This window comes from Mus caroli, unplaced genomic scaffold (genome assembly GCF_978045245.1).
Source record: "Mus caroli unplaced genomic scaffold, Mus_caroli_1 scaffold_16, whole genome shotgun sequence".
Taxonomy (NCBI): Eukaryota; Metazoa; Chordata; class Mammalia; order Rodentia; family Muridae; genus Mus; species Mus caroli.
Window position 1 is genome coordinate 66358845 of NW_028227271.1, and position 16029 is coordinate 66374873.

The 16029-nt window shown below is 46.2% G+C and overlaps 1 protein-coding gene across 3 annotated transcripts in view; it reads left to right on the plus strand.

Annotated features, from left to right (window-relative positions):
- The first annotated feature begins 1975 nt into the window (after positions 1–1975).
- Ubr5 (ubiquitin protein ligase E3 component n-recognin 5) overlaps positions 1976–16029 on the plus strand; it is a 114981-nt gene continuing 100927 nt past the window's right edge. For 2 of the 3 annotated variants that reach the window (XM_085831908.1, XM_085831910.1), the window contains exon 1: positions 1977–2459. In XM_085831908.1, the coding sequence (XP_085688034.1) occupies positions 2398–2459 (62 nt within the window). In that variant the 5' untranslated portion in view covers positions 1977–2397. Of the gene's footprint in view, positions 2460–16029 lie in introns of all 3 variants that reach the window. The other variant, XM_085831909.1, reaches the window with a different exon arrangement.

Genomic DNA, 16029 nt, shown 5'->3' on the forward strand with positions numbered 1-16029 from the left:
ACAAAAAACTAGGAGTGGATAAATGAGGCTGGACACATAATGGAAAGAAAGGTGGAGAAGGGAGGTTTGGAAGAAAAAAACACGGCAAAACAGAGGGGCCGGGTGTGAGCCCTGGCCAAGAGCATCTGAAGCCGACATGCTCAGAGCATCCTTGAGGCTCTCTCTGCCTATGACTTTTCTTAGTTCTCTTGGCTCTTTTAACAGCACTCTTGTTGCGTTTATCACGCCTATCTTTTTGGATTGGTTTTACACACTTCTAAATTATTAACTACTAGATGGGAGCTATTATATTGTGAATGGACTCAGAGTCACAATTGCTTTTTGTCTGAGTCTCAGCACTAAGGTGTTTGGGCTCTGGAATCCTTATGCAACAAGGACTTTTTTCCACCTCTCCTAGACAGGGTTTCTCTGTGTGTATTCCTAGCTTTCCTGAACTCACTGTGTAGACCAGGCTGGCTTGGGACAGAAAGACCTCTGCCTACCTCCCTGGAGCACTGGGATTAAAGGTGTGGATCACCACTGCAGGGCTATCCAGGACATCCTTTGCCTTGAGTGAGGTGTACTGTACTTGGAGCCATTGGCAGTATAAAGCAGTGCACACAACATGTTAAAAATCTTTCATTATGTGTATGGACAGCTGTGTGCCTGACACATCTTTTTGCTTGACATACAGTACTTAGACCCAGTGTATAACGAAATGCTGTAACTGGGTAAATAATTAAGGCCACTTGGTTAAGTAGCAGAATCAGGACCGAAATTCTACTTTGTCTGACTCTAGAACCAGCAGTGTCCATCACACGGACTTGAGGGGGAAAAAAAAAAATCAAAGTAGCAATTACAGGATGGTTGGTAGTGATGGGATGCAGCACTTTCAGTGGCTTAACTCACTATTAATTGACTGACACAGGGTCTTACTGTGTATTTCTAACTGGCCTGGAACTTTTAGATCAGGCTGGCCCACAACTTAAGATGTCTGTCTGCCTGTGTCTTCTGAGTGCTGGAACAAAGGTGTGCATCATTGACCAGCCTTGAACACTTTGTAGTTTATCTAGGTGAAAACTGGAGCTGATGGCCAACTAAAAATTATTCCTTATCTGTCTCATGGTGTACCCAGTAAATCTTGATATCTAGTTTTTCATGTATTCTCAAAAGAACTTCCTAAACTAAAGAAGAGAAGAAAACTGCAATCATTAATGTTGTATACCCGGTTTAACGAACGACTGTTACTGACTGGAGAAGAGGCTTCATGTTTTCGGCGGAATTCGGTATTTCGAAAGGATCACAGAAAACTTTAAGAGGGAAACTGTACCGGTTCGGGAGTGAGGGTACGCGGAGGAGGAAGAATTTCATAAGTTGTAGTTCTGATACCCCAGATCACAAGAATTCTTCCTACAATAGATGCATATCATCTTTCATTAAAGTATACACACACACACAACCACCCCCATATAAAAACCACACGAATAACTAAAGATAAGTGGAAATTTCCACGTTGCACGACGGTAGTGCTGATGAAAGCTGCTACACAGTCACTTCCAGGATCCTACTATCAGGTTTTGATAAGGCTCTTACGTAACTGCCTGCCGTAGGAAGCCGAGCATCTCTGGTTCCTCAGGGTACAGTTCTCTTAAGTATAAATGCGGCTGGAGGACGAAAAACAACAACAAGCCATTCGCATATGCACAACCACTAAGGATCCGGGAGGAAAAGAACCCCGGCGCGCGTGCCCTTTCGCCCGGCTTCCCGAGCACGTGCTCTCTGGAACACGCCGCCCCGCCCCGGGGGGCCGGGCTCGCGGCCCAGCGCGCCAATAGGCGAGCACCTTACAGCACCGTGGCCCGACAACGTTAAGCGGCCCAATCGCTGGGGCCCGGCCGCCCGTTTCCCGGAGCCCCGCCCCGCGCGCAGAGCCCCGCCCCTGCGGCCCCGCCCTCCGCCCCTCCCCCGCCGATCGGCGCCCAGGCTGCGAGACGGAGAAACTGGGGCAGAAGTGAAGATGGCGGCGGCGGCGCTGGCGGCGGCGGTTCGTCGCCAGTGACGCGCGCTGCGGGCTGCTGTCCCTCCCCGCTCCCCGTGTCCGCCGCGTCCGCCCCGGCACCCCTCCACCCGCAGCCCGCCGCTCGCCGCGCTCCGGGCCGCCCTCGTCCGTGCGCGCCGTGGCCGGCCGAGCGGGCGGCGCGTTGATCCGCCCTCCCGCCCGCCGCGCCGGGCCGCCGGGCCGCGGACACACGCTCGGCGGGGAGGCGGCGGTCCCTGCGCGCTCGCGGCCCTCCGTTTGGGGACCGGGAGGAGGAGGCGGTGGCGGCGGCCGTGGGATCCGGGGACGGGAAGGGGATCGGGGGGCCGGACGACAGCGGGAGCGGCTCGTTCCCGGGAGCGGGGCGCGCAGGCGGTACCATGACGTCCATCCATTTCGTGGTCCACCCGCTGCCGGGCACCGAGGACCAGCTCAATGACAGGTAATGGGGCGGGGGAGGGGCACCTCCCTCCTTTTTCCCCTCCCCCACGGCCGCGCCGGGGGCCCTACCGCCCCCTGTAGGCCCGGTGTGGGCCAAACTTGGGAGCCTCGGGCCGCGGGGCGGGGGCCGGCGCGGTGTGGACGCGGCTGCGGTGTAGACGGCCCGGCGCGCTGCCCCCTCCCCCTCCCGCGAGGAGCCTCGTTGAACTCGGCGGAGCCGGGGGCTCCCGGCCCAGGCCCGAGGAATCCATATTAGTCAAAGTTGAATTGAGACAGACAATGCGGATGGGGGATGGTGGAGGTGGAAAAGAGAGGGAAGAGGAGCGGCGGGTTCGGGGGCTCCCGCGAGTCGTGTCCCGGGGGCTGGGTTTCCCCGGGGAGGCGGGGGTGGGGGGGTGGTGGAGAGATTCCCGGCAGACCTCGGGTTGGGAGGGGGAGGAGGGAGGGAGCGCCATGATTATTGTTATTATTATTAGATTTGAGCCCCTGCAGTGAGGTTGACTGCCTCGGGAGGGGAATGAAGTCAGGCGGGGGTTGGGGAAGTGGATTGGATTCCCTTTGCTCTCCTTCCTTCGCAATGGTACTGCCAAACTGCTCCCGGGCCCCTGCGGTGAGAGCCTTTTTGTTTCCTTTTTTATTCTAATGATAGTGTTTTCTGGAGTTGTAATTTGACAGCTGAAAACCGTGAGTGGAGTGTCAAAGGAAAATTCTTCGGTTTGCAGTTCGCAGTGCTGCTTTTCTTAACGCGCTGTGAATTTCTGGGTTGGGTTTGTTACGGGCAGAGGAGGAATTTCGATTTAAAATATTTGAAAAATCTCATAAGGCTGTTTTGATTTGGATTTTCCCCCTTCGCTCTGCCACTGTGCCTTACCACTTTAGGATATTGAATTGAGTTGCAGGACCACATGCTCACTGGGATCTAAGATAAAGCAGGAAAAAAGTCCCTGTACTGTTGCAAAACAGACTCGGAGGTTGAGGGAGGCCTCCATTAAAGCGTGTCTTGAGATCTAGGACTCACATCTAATGATGGGCCAAATGTTTACAGGTCGGAAAGTGGATCGTTTTAAGCTTCCTTCTCCCCGCATACATCGCTGCTGGCCCATATTTCTTTTGCGTGTGGAAGGCCATCAAGTTTAGATTCAAGGTGTAATTTTTGCTAAGTGACCGGGTGACTTACGTTGCGTGACGCCCAGTTTGTCATGCTCTTCCCGGAGAGAGGAAGAGACCTAGCTTGGCCTCTAATGTGTCAGTGTTACCTCTACCTCGGTCTGGGCTGGCAGCTTTTAGATCCTGGGCTGGCAGTCTAGTTTCTGGCTTGGGGTGGGGATTTGTCTAATCTTTACTGTAGCCTATTGTTTAAATACATGTTTGTAAAACTCAAAATGCGTGTTGAAAAGATCAACTACTTGGAGTTGTCTTATAGTTAACAATCTTTTAATTTAAACATTTTGTTATAGGATCCTTACTCTGACTTACTTTCATTAGAGATGTTTACAACTTCAACAGAAGGCTTGGGGGGGGGCGGTGTAAATCTTAGAATCAGGTTAGTAGGGAGGAAAGCTCTACTGCCATTTAGAGAAGTGTGTTGGTCATGTTTGAATCATTTGCTTGTAACTTAGAAATTTGCACCAGAGAAGTAGGGCTTGCTTTTTGTGGTAGTCCTAACTTTATGTACCAAGAATTTTAGTGTATTCAATTGAGAGTGCATGCCATGATCTTAGTCTTTGTGCTACCAATCTTCTATTTATTATTTACTTATGTAGGCAGAATCCTGGCTGGCCTAGAATTCACTTTGTATCTGTCTGATGATGACCTTGCACTTCTTACCCTACTGCCTCTACCTCCCCAGTGCTGTGATTACAGGCCTGAGCCACCACACCCAGTTTACTTGGGGAATAGAATCCAGGGCTTCCTGCTTCTAGACAGATACTTTACTAACTGTCCTTTATCTCCTGTGTGTGTTGGACCTTTTGAATCACTTTTTAGTTTTGTTTTTTTTTTTTGTTTGTTTGTTTTTGTTTTTTGAGACAGGGTTTCTCTGTAATCCTGGCAGCCCTGGAACTCACTCTATAGACCAGGCTGGCCTCGAACACAGAAATCCACCAGCCTCTGCCTCCCAAGTGCTGGGATCAAAGGCGTGCGCCACCACTGCCCGGCTTAGTGTTTTTTTGTTTTTAAACTTCAGGTGTTTGAGAAATTTACACACAGGATCTTTCTAAAAATCTGTTATTTTCCGAGTCTCAGCTTTTCCTAAAGCCCATGTACTGTATTAAGAATATTTAGGTACTTGTTTGTGACTTTGTTGTCGGAGTGCACACTTTGTGTGTGTGTATCTGTGTATATCTATCTAGATATGTAGACAGACAGTCTGTTTCTGTTGCCCAGGCAGGTTTTGAATTCACAATCTTCTTGCCTTAGCCTCCTGGTTGCTGGGATTATGGATGTGTGCAACAACACTTGGGCTGAGTTCTTAATTTTGTTTTTATTTTATGTGTATACATGAGTGCCTGTATGTATCCATCAGTACCATGTGTACAGCTGGTGTAGGAGGAGGTCAGAATAGGGTGTCAGATCCCCGGATTGGAGATTAAATATTGTGAGCTGCTGGATACGGGTGATGAAATGGACCCACAACCTCAGCAAAAGCAGCAAGTGTTGTTAACTGCTGCACCATCTTTTTAGGCCCCTGGCACGAGTGTTTTATGAAGTAAGGGAAAAAACAAGTGACTTTCACTTAAAATATGATTGTTAAGGTGGTAGATAAACAAAACTAGGGAAGTGCCTTAGGTAAGGTGGGAGACCTGTTACGCGAAGCTTGGCTGTAGAGTGCATGGCCTGAGGTAGTTGGTTTGTGGCAGAAGAGTCCATTTTTATTTAAATGTTGCTTCTGGAAATGGAATTTGGACCCCCGTGGTGCACAGGTAGTACTTTACCTACAGGGCCATTCCCCAGCCCCCCAGTGAATTTGTGTTAGTTCCTGTTGAAGTTCTTGTTAAAGCCCAAGGGCTAAAGGGAAATTTGGAAGTGCCCTGCTACCACCTTGGAGACTGCCTGAGAAGTGAGAAGTTGGTAGGTCATTCTCACAATGAGGTGAAGGGATTTACAAAATGAAACCAGAGATGGACTGTGAGCTACACTTTAAACATGCTTGATGGGGAGGGGGGTACCGACGCCTGGACCTTTTCCCACTTGGTTTGGTTGGACTATAGGCACCTCAGCCTTAGCACACACCCCTGTCCCAGAAGTGCAATGTTTTTCATTGCTAGAAATTTATTTGCTAATTACAGATTTTGTGTAATATATACAAACCAGCTTTATTTAACATTTTAAAAGCCATTTAAAAATATGTGTGTATGTGAGTGTGCCACACAGCACAGTGGTGGTCAGAGGACAACCTGCTCTTACAGTTTGGGTTCTGGGAATCATACTTATCTTGTCAGGCAAGGATCTTTACCCAGTGAACCATCTTACCTGGTTCACCAAAAAATAATTTTAAATGATGATGATGTGTGTGTCTAGGAGTGAGTGCCACAGGATGTGTGTGGAGGTTCACAGGAGTCTGTTCTCCACTTCTGCTGTGGGCTCCAGGGGACAAACTGAGGTCATTAGGAGATCATATACTTGCTGAACCTGGGCACCAGGACCCCAAGCAAGATTTTATACAGTCCATATGTATATGTGGCATGTACTGTCTTTGTGGTGAGTTGATTTCACCTTTAAAGAACAAAATTATTGGAAGAATATTCAGTCAGCAGACTTTGGTATTCTGGAGTTTGACAACTTATGCCCAACACCTTTTTTTTTTTCTTAGTCTGAGAATTGACTTTTTTTTTTTTTTTTTTTTTTTGAGACAGGGTTTCTCTGTGTAGCCCTGGCTGTCCTGGAACTCACTTTGTAGACCAGGCTGGCCTTGAACTCAGAAATCCGCCTGCCTCTGCCTCCCGAGCACTGGGATTAAAGGTGTGTGCCACCACGCCCGGCAAGAATTGACTTTCTTAACCTCTCCCTAGTGCTAGGCCTTTTACAAAAAGGGATGTGGATATGAATTGACTTTCTTAACCTCTCCCTAGTGCTAGGCCTTTTACAAAAAGGGATGTGGATATGACATAACTTGTTCTCAAATTACTCCTTAGGGTATAATACTCCTTGGTTATAATGCAAAGCAGTTCTCGTCGTGCGCAGGATTCCTGAGAGTGTGGCTTTTGCAGTGTAATGTGTTGTGTAATCAGGTGTCATTAGGCTTGATGGTCATACCACCAGGGTTCTCTGATAGCTTCTCTCTCCGGGGCCTGAAAAGGTACAGGATAGAATAGGCAGGGATTTGAAACTGGTAGGCCGAGTGCTTGTCTCAAGGTCAGGGAAGAGCAGTTGAGATAGTGAATGAGAAAAACACAAATATTAGTCTGGAAAATATTACGAAGGAATGGCTACTTTTGATTGTTTTTATATGACTGTGTGGTATTCATGTAAAAAAATGCAAGAACCCAAGTTGTCCTAGAGTGCCCTCTCCCACTATCTCCCACCCCCCCTTCCCTTCTCCAGGGTGGGAGATTTGACCCTAGGCGCTTGGGAATGTGAGCGAGGTAAGTGCCAGACCCCTGAGCTCCATCTCCATCCAGCCCCTGAAAATATCTCTAGTATTTAACGGAAAACAGCATGGGCACCGAGGCTCCTGGCCAGCAGTCCTGGGAGTGAGGCCTGATCACAGCAGCTTTGAGGCCAGCCTACTCTAATTTTGGGTTCCAGGCTACTTGACTCAGTGAGACCCTGTCTTGAACAAACAAAACTCTAGACTCTTAGTCTTAAGCCTGCCATTTCAGCTGACAGCAGTTTTAGCTTTCCAGCCTGGCAGTATGTGCAAACATTTTCATTTCTACATGTTAGAGCTTAGCAATGAGCCCCCAGCCTGCAGGCAGCTGAGCACGGGCTCTACCTCTCTCTTGGACTCTCTGAGCTAGGACATTGCTCCTGTCCTCTAGTGGCTCTAGGCCAGAGACTCTTAGACTCTCCTGTAAAGAACAGGACTGTGCCCCACAGCCTGGAATCATAATTCAAAATGTCAACTATGTGAGGTGGAGACACCTGGGTTGGGGTTATCTTCAGTACAGATTAGACTAAAGAACAGAAGTGACTTTCATGAAAAACCAGATTAAGTTAGTCTCAAAACATGATCATTGAAAGCTAGTTAAAATTGAAGTTGGTGAGTAGACGAATTTCAAGTTATCTGAAGACCACAGGTAGCTATTGTCATTCCATTTAGGACAATGCAGTTAAAATGGTCCATTGGAGCACTTGTGCCAAGAATTAGGGATTGGATACATGTAACAAGCTAAGTGTAAACATTTTTAGGACTGTTGGTTTTATGTCTTTGTGCTCCTAGCAGGAGCCATGAGGGACGGACAAAGGTGGTGGTGGGTAGAGAATAAAACTGCCTGAAATGTCAGTAGTCTATGCCCCAAGTAATAACACCCAAGTTTTAGGCAGTGAGTTACATTAGAATGCTATAGAATCCCCAGGAAATCTCATTGGTGCCTGAGATTCTTATCTAGAAATACTAGAAACATTGTGAAGAAAAGGAGAAATCGCGTGTAATAAATGGATTAAAGGCAGTTGCTTAAAGGAGAGATTGAAAATTGTAGAATAGGAAAACAAGAAGTTGAAAAGACAAATGGATAGATTGGCTTACAGCTCAAGAAGTTTGTTACTGAATCATAGACGTGGGCAGGGCCTGCTGCAGTGCGTTGGGCGTGAACAGGTGGGATGGGAGGGGTTCCTTAACTGATATGGCTACTTACAGAATGGGCTCTAAAGGGAAAAGCTGTGGCTCCCCCCCCCCCTTTTTTTTTTCCCCTTTTTCTTTTTTCCTGAGACAAGGTCTCAAGCTTTGGCTGCCTTGAAACTCACAGAGATCCCCCTGACTCTGCCTTCTGAGTCCTTGGATTAATCGCTCGTGGGGCCTCTAAGTACCCTGTTTTGAGACAGAGTATCAGTATGTGTGACTTTCAGGCTGGCCTTTAACATTTTATACTTTTGCTTCTGTCTCTGGAGTATTCTGTCTCAAACTCACTTTGTAGCCAAGAATGACCTTGGTTTATTTCCTCTAGCCTCCTCCCAGGAGATTTATAGGCGTGAGTTACTACATCTAAGTTTTCCTTATGCAAACCCAGGATTTTCTTGTGTATCTAGGCAAGCACTCTTCCAGCTGAGCTATCTCCCTAGTCCTCTCTATCTATCAAGCATGTCCCAGCTTTTGGACATTTCAATATGACATATGTGACAGGTATCTCTGAAGCTCACTCTTGAAAACTGCAATCAAAAGCCGGGCGTGGTGGCGCATGCCTTTAATCCCAGCGCTCGATCGGGAGGCAGAGGCAGGCGGATTTCTGAGTTCGAGGCCAGCCTGGTCTACAAAGTGAGCTCCAGGACAGCCAGAGCTATACAGAGAAACCCTATCTCGATAAACCAAAAAAAAAAAAAAAAAAAAAAAGAAAACTGCAATCAAATTACCAAAACCAGGGGATAAAGAGCTGGTTCAGTGGCTAAGAAGAATGTGTCCTGCTCTTGCAGAGGACCTGAATTCTTAGCACTTATGCAGGGGGCTTATTCCAGCTTCAGAGGGATCCAGCTCCTCTGGCCTCTGAGGTCAACTGCACCCAAGAACACAGCACATCCCCACACAGACATAACATGCTTTTTAAAAATAATACATCTTTAAAAGGTTTAGTTTTGTGTTGGACCTCATTTTCAGCTATCTTTAGATGCACACACACACACACACACACACACACACACAGTTATGTTGCAGCAGGTTGTACTTTGTATTCTTTTCGGTTCATTGTATGTCTGAGGAAAAAAAATGGCAGTTACTGTGTGCGTGCTTGCTTGTCTTGCCATTTTGATCTTATGGAGATAAACTTTCCCTTGACTTGTTCTGATTTTACATTGTTGATTGTCTTTTGTTAGCAAGCTTTAAAACTTACCCTTGAATATTAGTATTTAAAAGCCTTTTGGAAAAGTTCAACATGTGCAGAAGTAGAGAAAAATAGTCAAATGAACTCCATGGGCTCATTACCAGTTTCAGTCCTGGTCCTGTTGGGTTCGGGTTCCCTTTGTCCTTTTTTAAAAAGTCTTCCCCCCCAACCCCCACAGACGGGGGGGGGTCAGTTTGCATTTTGCACTGTGAGTGTGCACAATTGCTTGTACATGTGCCACAGTGCACACTCAGGAGTGGGTTCTGTCCTTCCACCATGTGAGTCCCCTTCCCATAATTGACAGGTTGACAGGATCTCCTGCCCCATCTTCACTAGCTGAGACATAAGCAGCCTCTGTCAGCTAGTTTAATGGCAAGTTTTTGTTATATTTCACAATACTGAGCCCTTAAACACCTGTTCAGATCTTTTTTTTTATTGTCTTTTATGATTGATAACTTTCTCTTAATAAAGTTAGTTGGGTCTTTTTTTTTTTTTTTTTTTTTTTTTTTTTTTTTTTTTTTCGAGACAGGGTTTCTCTGTATAGTCCTGGCTGTCCTGGAACTCACTTTGTAGACCAGGCTGGCCTCGAACTCAGAAATCCGCCTGCCTCTGCCTCCCAAGTGCTGGGATTAAAGGCGTGCGCCACCACGCCCGGCTAGTTGGGTCTTAATATGTTAGAAATAAGGTGACATTTCTTGTTAAATTTAGTTTTTTTAAAAAGATGTATTTATTTGTTATATGTAAGTACACTGTAGCTGTCTCAGGCACTCCAAAGAGGGAGTCAGAGCTTGTTATGAATGGTTGTGAACCACCATGTGATTGCTGGGATTTGAACTTCAGGCCTTCCGAAGAGCAGTCAGTGCTCTTAACCACTGAGCCATCTCTTCAGCCCCTTTTTGTTAAATTTAACTTTCATTTTATTATTGCCAGCTTGTATGTGTGCGCAGCAGTACATGGATTCTCTGGCCCTTTGCTATGGACTGTGTGGGTGCTGGGGCATAAGAGCAACAAGAACCCACTCATTTCCCTCAGGAGATCTCTGTAGCTCTAGCTGTTCTAGAACACACTCTGTAGACCAGGCTGTCCTCATAGAGATCCACTTGCTTCTGCTGGGATTAAAGGTGTTCACCACCACTGACCAGTAGAAATTATTTCTTTTTTTTTTTTTTTGGTTTTTCGAGACAGGGTTTCTCTGTATAGCCCTGGCTGTCCTGGAACTCACTTTGTAGACCAGGCTGGCCTCGAACTCAGAAATCTGCCTGCCTCTGCCTCCCGAGTGCTGGGATTAAAGGCGTGCGCCACCACGCCCAGCTGAAATTATTTCTTTAATAAGGCATTTTTGTATTATACTCTTGTCAGTGTAGGACTAATAAAACTCCTTACAAGTATGGTAAGTCCTCAGACAGTTCTTTTAGCATTTACATTCTTGCTATGATAATAAAGCAGTAACATTTAATGCTATTTTACTTGTAAGTGTACTTTATCTTGTTTACATAGCAGAAATACCATTTTCAGTTTCAGATGGTATAGTTCCTGAAAAACATGAAGATTATATTATACTGGGCTGGAGAAGTGCTCAGTGTTAAGATACTGTCTCCTTTCCAGAAGACATGGATTCCTAGTACCGGGTGGCTCACAGGCATCTTCACCTCCAGGTCTAGAGGATCCAACGCCCTCCTCTCGGGCATTGGGCACGAACATGCCTTACAGACACATGGTGGCAAAACATATCTAAAGAATTAAATGATACATTTTTATAAAGAAAGTAGAAAACATTTCTATCAACTATAGTAATTGTATTCTAGATTGCTGCTTACAAAACTTAATGAATCAATAAATATTTTTTTCCCCATTAGTTCGGGCCATATTTTTGTTGTATAGGACCAAAAGTATTGAGAACCCACCCATTTTGATAGCTTGCCTCTGCTCCAGTATGAACTGAACTTTCAGAATTACATTTATGTGCAGTCTCACATCTTTGTCCAAGCTAACACACCAATTATGATAGGCTTGGTGGCTCATATGTGTAGTCACAGCATTTGGAGGCTGAGGCAGTAAGATTGCCATGATTTCTAGGCTAACCTGGGCTATAGATACTGTGGGCAAACCTTCCTATACACCCTCCAGAAAACCCTAACCAAGCAATACCAATATCCCAAACTCCAGCCTACTCACAGCCGCCGGGAACTCCCGAGACGGTTTGCATTAGCCTCTCCAGGACTCTTCTCTAAGAGGCATGGTGGTGGACACTGATCTGTGTGTGTGTGTGTGTGTTGGGGGTGGGGTGGGGAGAATGAGAGCTTGCTTGCTGGGATTTGAGAATTGAAATTAATGGGAAAAAAATTAAATGGATTCTGTAACTCTTAAGAAAAAAAGTTGAGACTATGAAGTTAATTTGATGGAGAAGTTAGCAAAGAAGAGACAATATGGTAGGGTTACTTTACTATCTAATGGATGAAGACAGGGTTGTATGAAAGGTTTTAGAGGAAGTGTTGGGTGTGGTAGACCTACTGGAGAGTTTGGGGCTAGAGAGGCCATCCGTCTGTCCAGTGAGATCCTGTTCTGTCTGTCTGTCTCTAGCAGGAGCCACTTAATTTGTCCAGTTACTCTCTGTGGCATCATCTGCATCTACAAGTCTTTTAAAGAAACAGCAAGTGAGGTCTTCACTGGGAATCAGTCTGGTTTAAGCATCCCTCCTTTGGAATCTAGGGTTTGTGTACAAGCAAGGCATACATTCTACTGTATACTATACTTTCTCTTAATATGCTTATGTTTTTACTGTTGTTTAAAGTTAATTTTTATCTTTTAAAACACATTGATTTGTTTTTTTTTTTCTCCCTATAAAACGATTTTATTCTTTTGACAGGTGTTCTGAAGAGTGCTTGGAGTTAGGGAGGGAGGGAGAGAGGGAGGGAGGGAGGGAGAGAGGGAGGGAGGGAGGGAGAGAGGGAGGGAGGGAGGGAAGGAATACTTGAGTGCTGTGGACAGGATGACTCTTTTGAGAGAATTATAGGAACTACTTTGTCTTCTGTATTCAGCAGCAGAGAATGAACTAGATTGCGGCAACAGACTCTTCGAATCTCTGTTAGGATGCAGTCACTGCCTAGGGAATGCAGAAGCAGGGCAGAGGTGTTGGGTGTTGGTCCTCTTGGCAGTTGCTCATCTTCCTATGACTTCTGAGAGCATTTCCATCTGCAGATGGGAGTCAGTAGGTGTCAGAGGCCATGCTGTACTTCCTGAGGAGCTGTAGTTTGGCAAAGCTCTTGAGTGCAGGGTGGAAAGCGGGTGTTGCTGTGACTTCTGTCTCAGTTGCTAGGAAGCTTCTGTCTGCTTTCACAGTAGTCTCTCTTAGTTATCGTGGCTGAAGTGTTACTTACTTACTTATTTATAAATAAATAGGATTTTGCTGTGTAGTCCAGGCTATCCTTGGCCCTCTGCCCTCTTGCCTCAGCCTCCATATTGCTGGATTACAGGTATGACCAACTTGTCTAAGCATGCTGTGGCCCCCAAACGTGACAGTTTTTTTGGCATGGAAAGACCACTTCCCTCAAGACTATTCTATAAGCAGCATATCCTAGTTGGATTGTAGTAAGTCAGTGTGGCTGTTTTCAGATAGAGGTCTTGGTTTACTATATATAGTGCTGCTTTCTTAGAGTACCTGCTGACCACATCATTAGGAGCACAGAGTATGACGAACAGCATTTAAAAGGCTCCTAGCTGTCCTTGTAATAAGAGAGAGGGGGTTGCCAGTGGTGCTCAGGCCTGGGCCATCCTTAGCACTGGAAAACAAGATTAGCTGATGACAACAAGCGTTAAGTACTAAACTTGCTGGGACTTCATTGCTCCTAGTCTTTCTCTCCTGTGCTTTCAGTTCATAGCTGTCGGGTTTTAAAGGAGAATATTCTGGTGTGTATTTGTGGGCATGTGTGTCTCCATACACACTCACTGGATAAGAACAGAATGCTAGGAATTATTTATAATATTTTGTTCACATTTTGTTTTTAACCATAAAATTGAGAAAAAAGAAGCCAGGAAATGGCTCTTGCTTTTAATCCCAGCACGCTGGAGATAGAGGAAGGTGAATCTCTTGAGTGTGAGTGAGGACAGTCTGGTCTACAGAGCAAGTTCCAGAACAGCCACAGAGAGACCCTGCCTGGAAACTCAACAAGATCAGGTTAAGTTATGCAGTTGGTATGCAGAATGGTAGGGTAGTCAGCGGGAAGCTTACAGTTTGGGTCGAGAAGAACAAGGCAACAGGCAAGTGGCAAGTGTGGAGCATCGGTAAGGGAGTCGCCGAGCTTTTAGCCTGTGCAGTTGCTTGCTGAGCTGTTGTCAGAGCTTAAGGACCGTGCAGGCGACCTTCCCTTTTGCCTCTCTCACAGCAAGCATGTTCCTCCAGGAACGGCTGCAGACCAGCTCTTCCTTGCTCTTTGTGTTGAGAAGTGTTGGAAGCTGTTTCTGAGTCACTGAGGAAGAGTAAGGTCAAAGGTTAGACATTTCAAGGAGTAACTTCGTGGGGTTGGGCTGTGGATCCCTTTTCTTATTTGAAGCAATTATAGACTGGTAAGAGGTTGCAAGAGTGGTAGTTTCCATGTAATTATGCTGTGTGGGTTTTGGCATTTTGTCCAGGTACTAGCAATAGAAAATAACGTTTTCTTGAGCTGGCAAAGAGGGCTCAGCAGGTGTTTGCTGCCAAGCCTGCTGCCCTGAGTTTAATACCTGGAAGCCACATGGAGAAAGGAGAGGAGACTGCATGCTGTCTGTCCTCTGACCTCCCTTTGGATCACACAGGCACATGTGCCTGTCCTCCAAGGAAACATGGAGTTACATTGTTTTCTGTTAGGTAGTTTTGAGAGTTATTAATTTTGCAGTAACAGGAACTTTTGCATTTATTATTTATTATTGTTGAGCTGAGATATGGCCTGACTGTATAATAACCCAGCCTAGTTGAGAACTGAGGGAGATCTGCCTGTTCCTGCCTCCTGAGTGCTGGCCTGATAATTAGGATTTTGCTTATAGTTCAGAGCTCTTCCTGTGTGTGCATGAGAATACAATGTTTTTGTTTGTCTGCAAATGATAGGAGGCTCACTGCACGTGAAACCTGACTGCTGTTTGCCAGTGCTTTGACTCTCTTAGAAGAGAGTAGATGGCGTTGGGGGCGGGGCTTGCACTCTGCATGCCCTTCTGCTCACTTGCTCACTGTGGGCAGTTGGCCCGTCCTGTAGACAATGACATAGCACAGAGATATGTAAAATGAGACCAAGAGTCATCTGACCCTTCTATTATTAGTTAGTTTCAATTAATACGTTATGAGCAGTATTTCAAGGTTGTATTTTTACACACTTTGTGTGTGTGTGCATCTAATTTGATATAATTTATTTAAAATAGGACTTTGTCATTAATTTAGCAGGATTTTGGGGCCTCTGCTACATGTCAGTGTAGTTCTGGGTGTTGGAGGGTGGGGCATGCCAGCCCTAAATATGGTTGGTTGCTGTAGGAGAGTTCAGGATTCTTCATCAGAGGTGGCAGCCTTCCGAGTTTTGGGAGGAGGGACCGTTGACTGAAAACTTGTTTAAAGTGAAGTTGGATAGTGAATAGGTGGTAGCTTAAGGGGTTGATGCGGGGCTGGGAGCTGCCTGGTAGTGAAGTGATCTTCTAAGGCAGAAAGAAGCACCTTGTCAGCCTGGCTACACAGTGAATGGAACAGAGATCTGTCCACCTGCTTCTGACTTGTCAGTGCTAGATTAAAGGCCGCACCATCATGTCCTCAGGGCCTGCCTGCCTGCTTACCTGCCTACCTATATATCAGTCTGTCTCAGAGTCTCAAGTATTCTGGGCTGGCCTCAGACTCATTGTGTAACTGAATTCCTGATACTACTGCCTCTACTTTCAGCATGCATCATTATGTTCAGTTTATGTAGTTTCTGGGGATGAAACTTTGTGCATGTTAGGCAAGCTTTGGGCCATCCTAGGGCCTGAGACCCACATCTATATTCTGATTTTTAGGGGGGAAAAAGAATGACTTTCATCTTGATTTAGAGAGTTGTATTTTGTTATTTGTGCGGTGGTGGAGGGCACACGTGTATGTATCCCCACAGCCCGTGCTTGGCGGTGGGCAGAGGTGCAGTGGGTAGGGTCGGCGTTCACCCTTTTCTACGCTGACATGCTGGGTTCTTCTCAGGAACTCTGCAGCCAGTGCAACCAGTGGTTTCTGTTGGTTTTAACCTGTGGAGCCAGCTCAGCCATCTGCCTTCTGTATCTCCTCCTCCTGTTTCTGCTTTTAACTTTGTTTCTTTGTCTTTCTTTGAGTGAAATGGAGAAGACATTTCCAACCTGTGGACCTTATCTTTGTAGTTATGTATTTTTTTCTGATACTGACTTGGAAGTTTTTCAGTCAGGTGTAGTAGGAGTTCACGTCTGTGGTTTGTAATCCCAACAGGGCGGAGGGAGGGAGGGAGGGAGGGAGGGAGGAAGGAAGGGAGGAAGGGAGGAAGGGAGGAAGGGAGGGAGGCTGAGACAGGTTGATATGCCTGCCTGCTTGGCTTAGACTCAGACCTCCTTTGAAAGCAAACAAATAAACAAACAAAAGAGTCAGTAAAT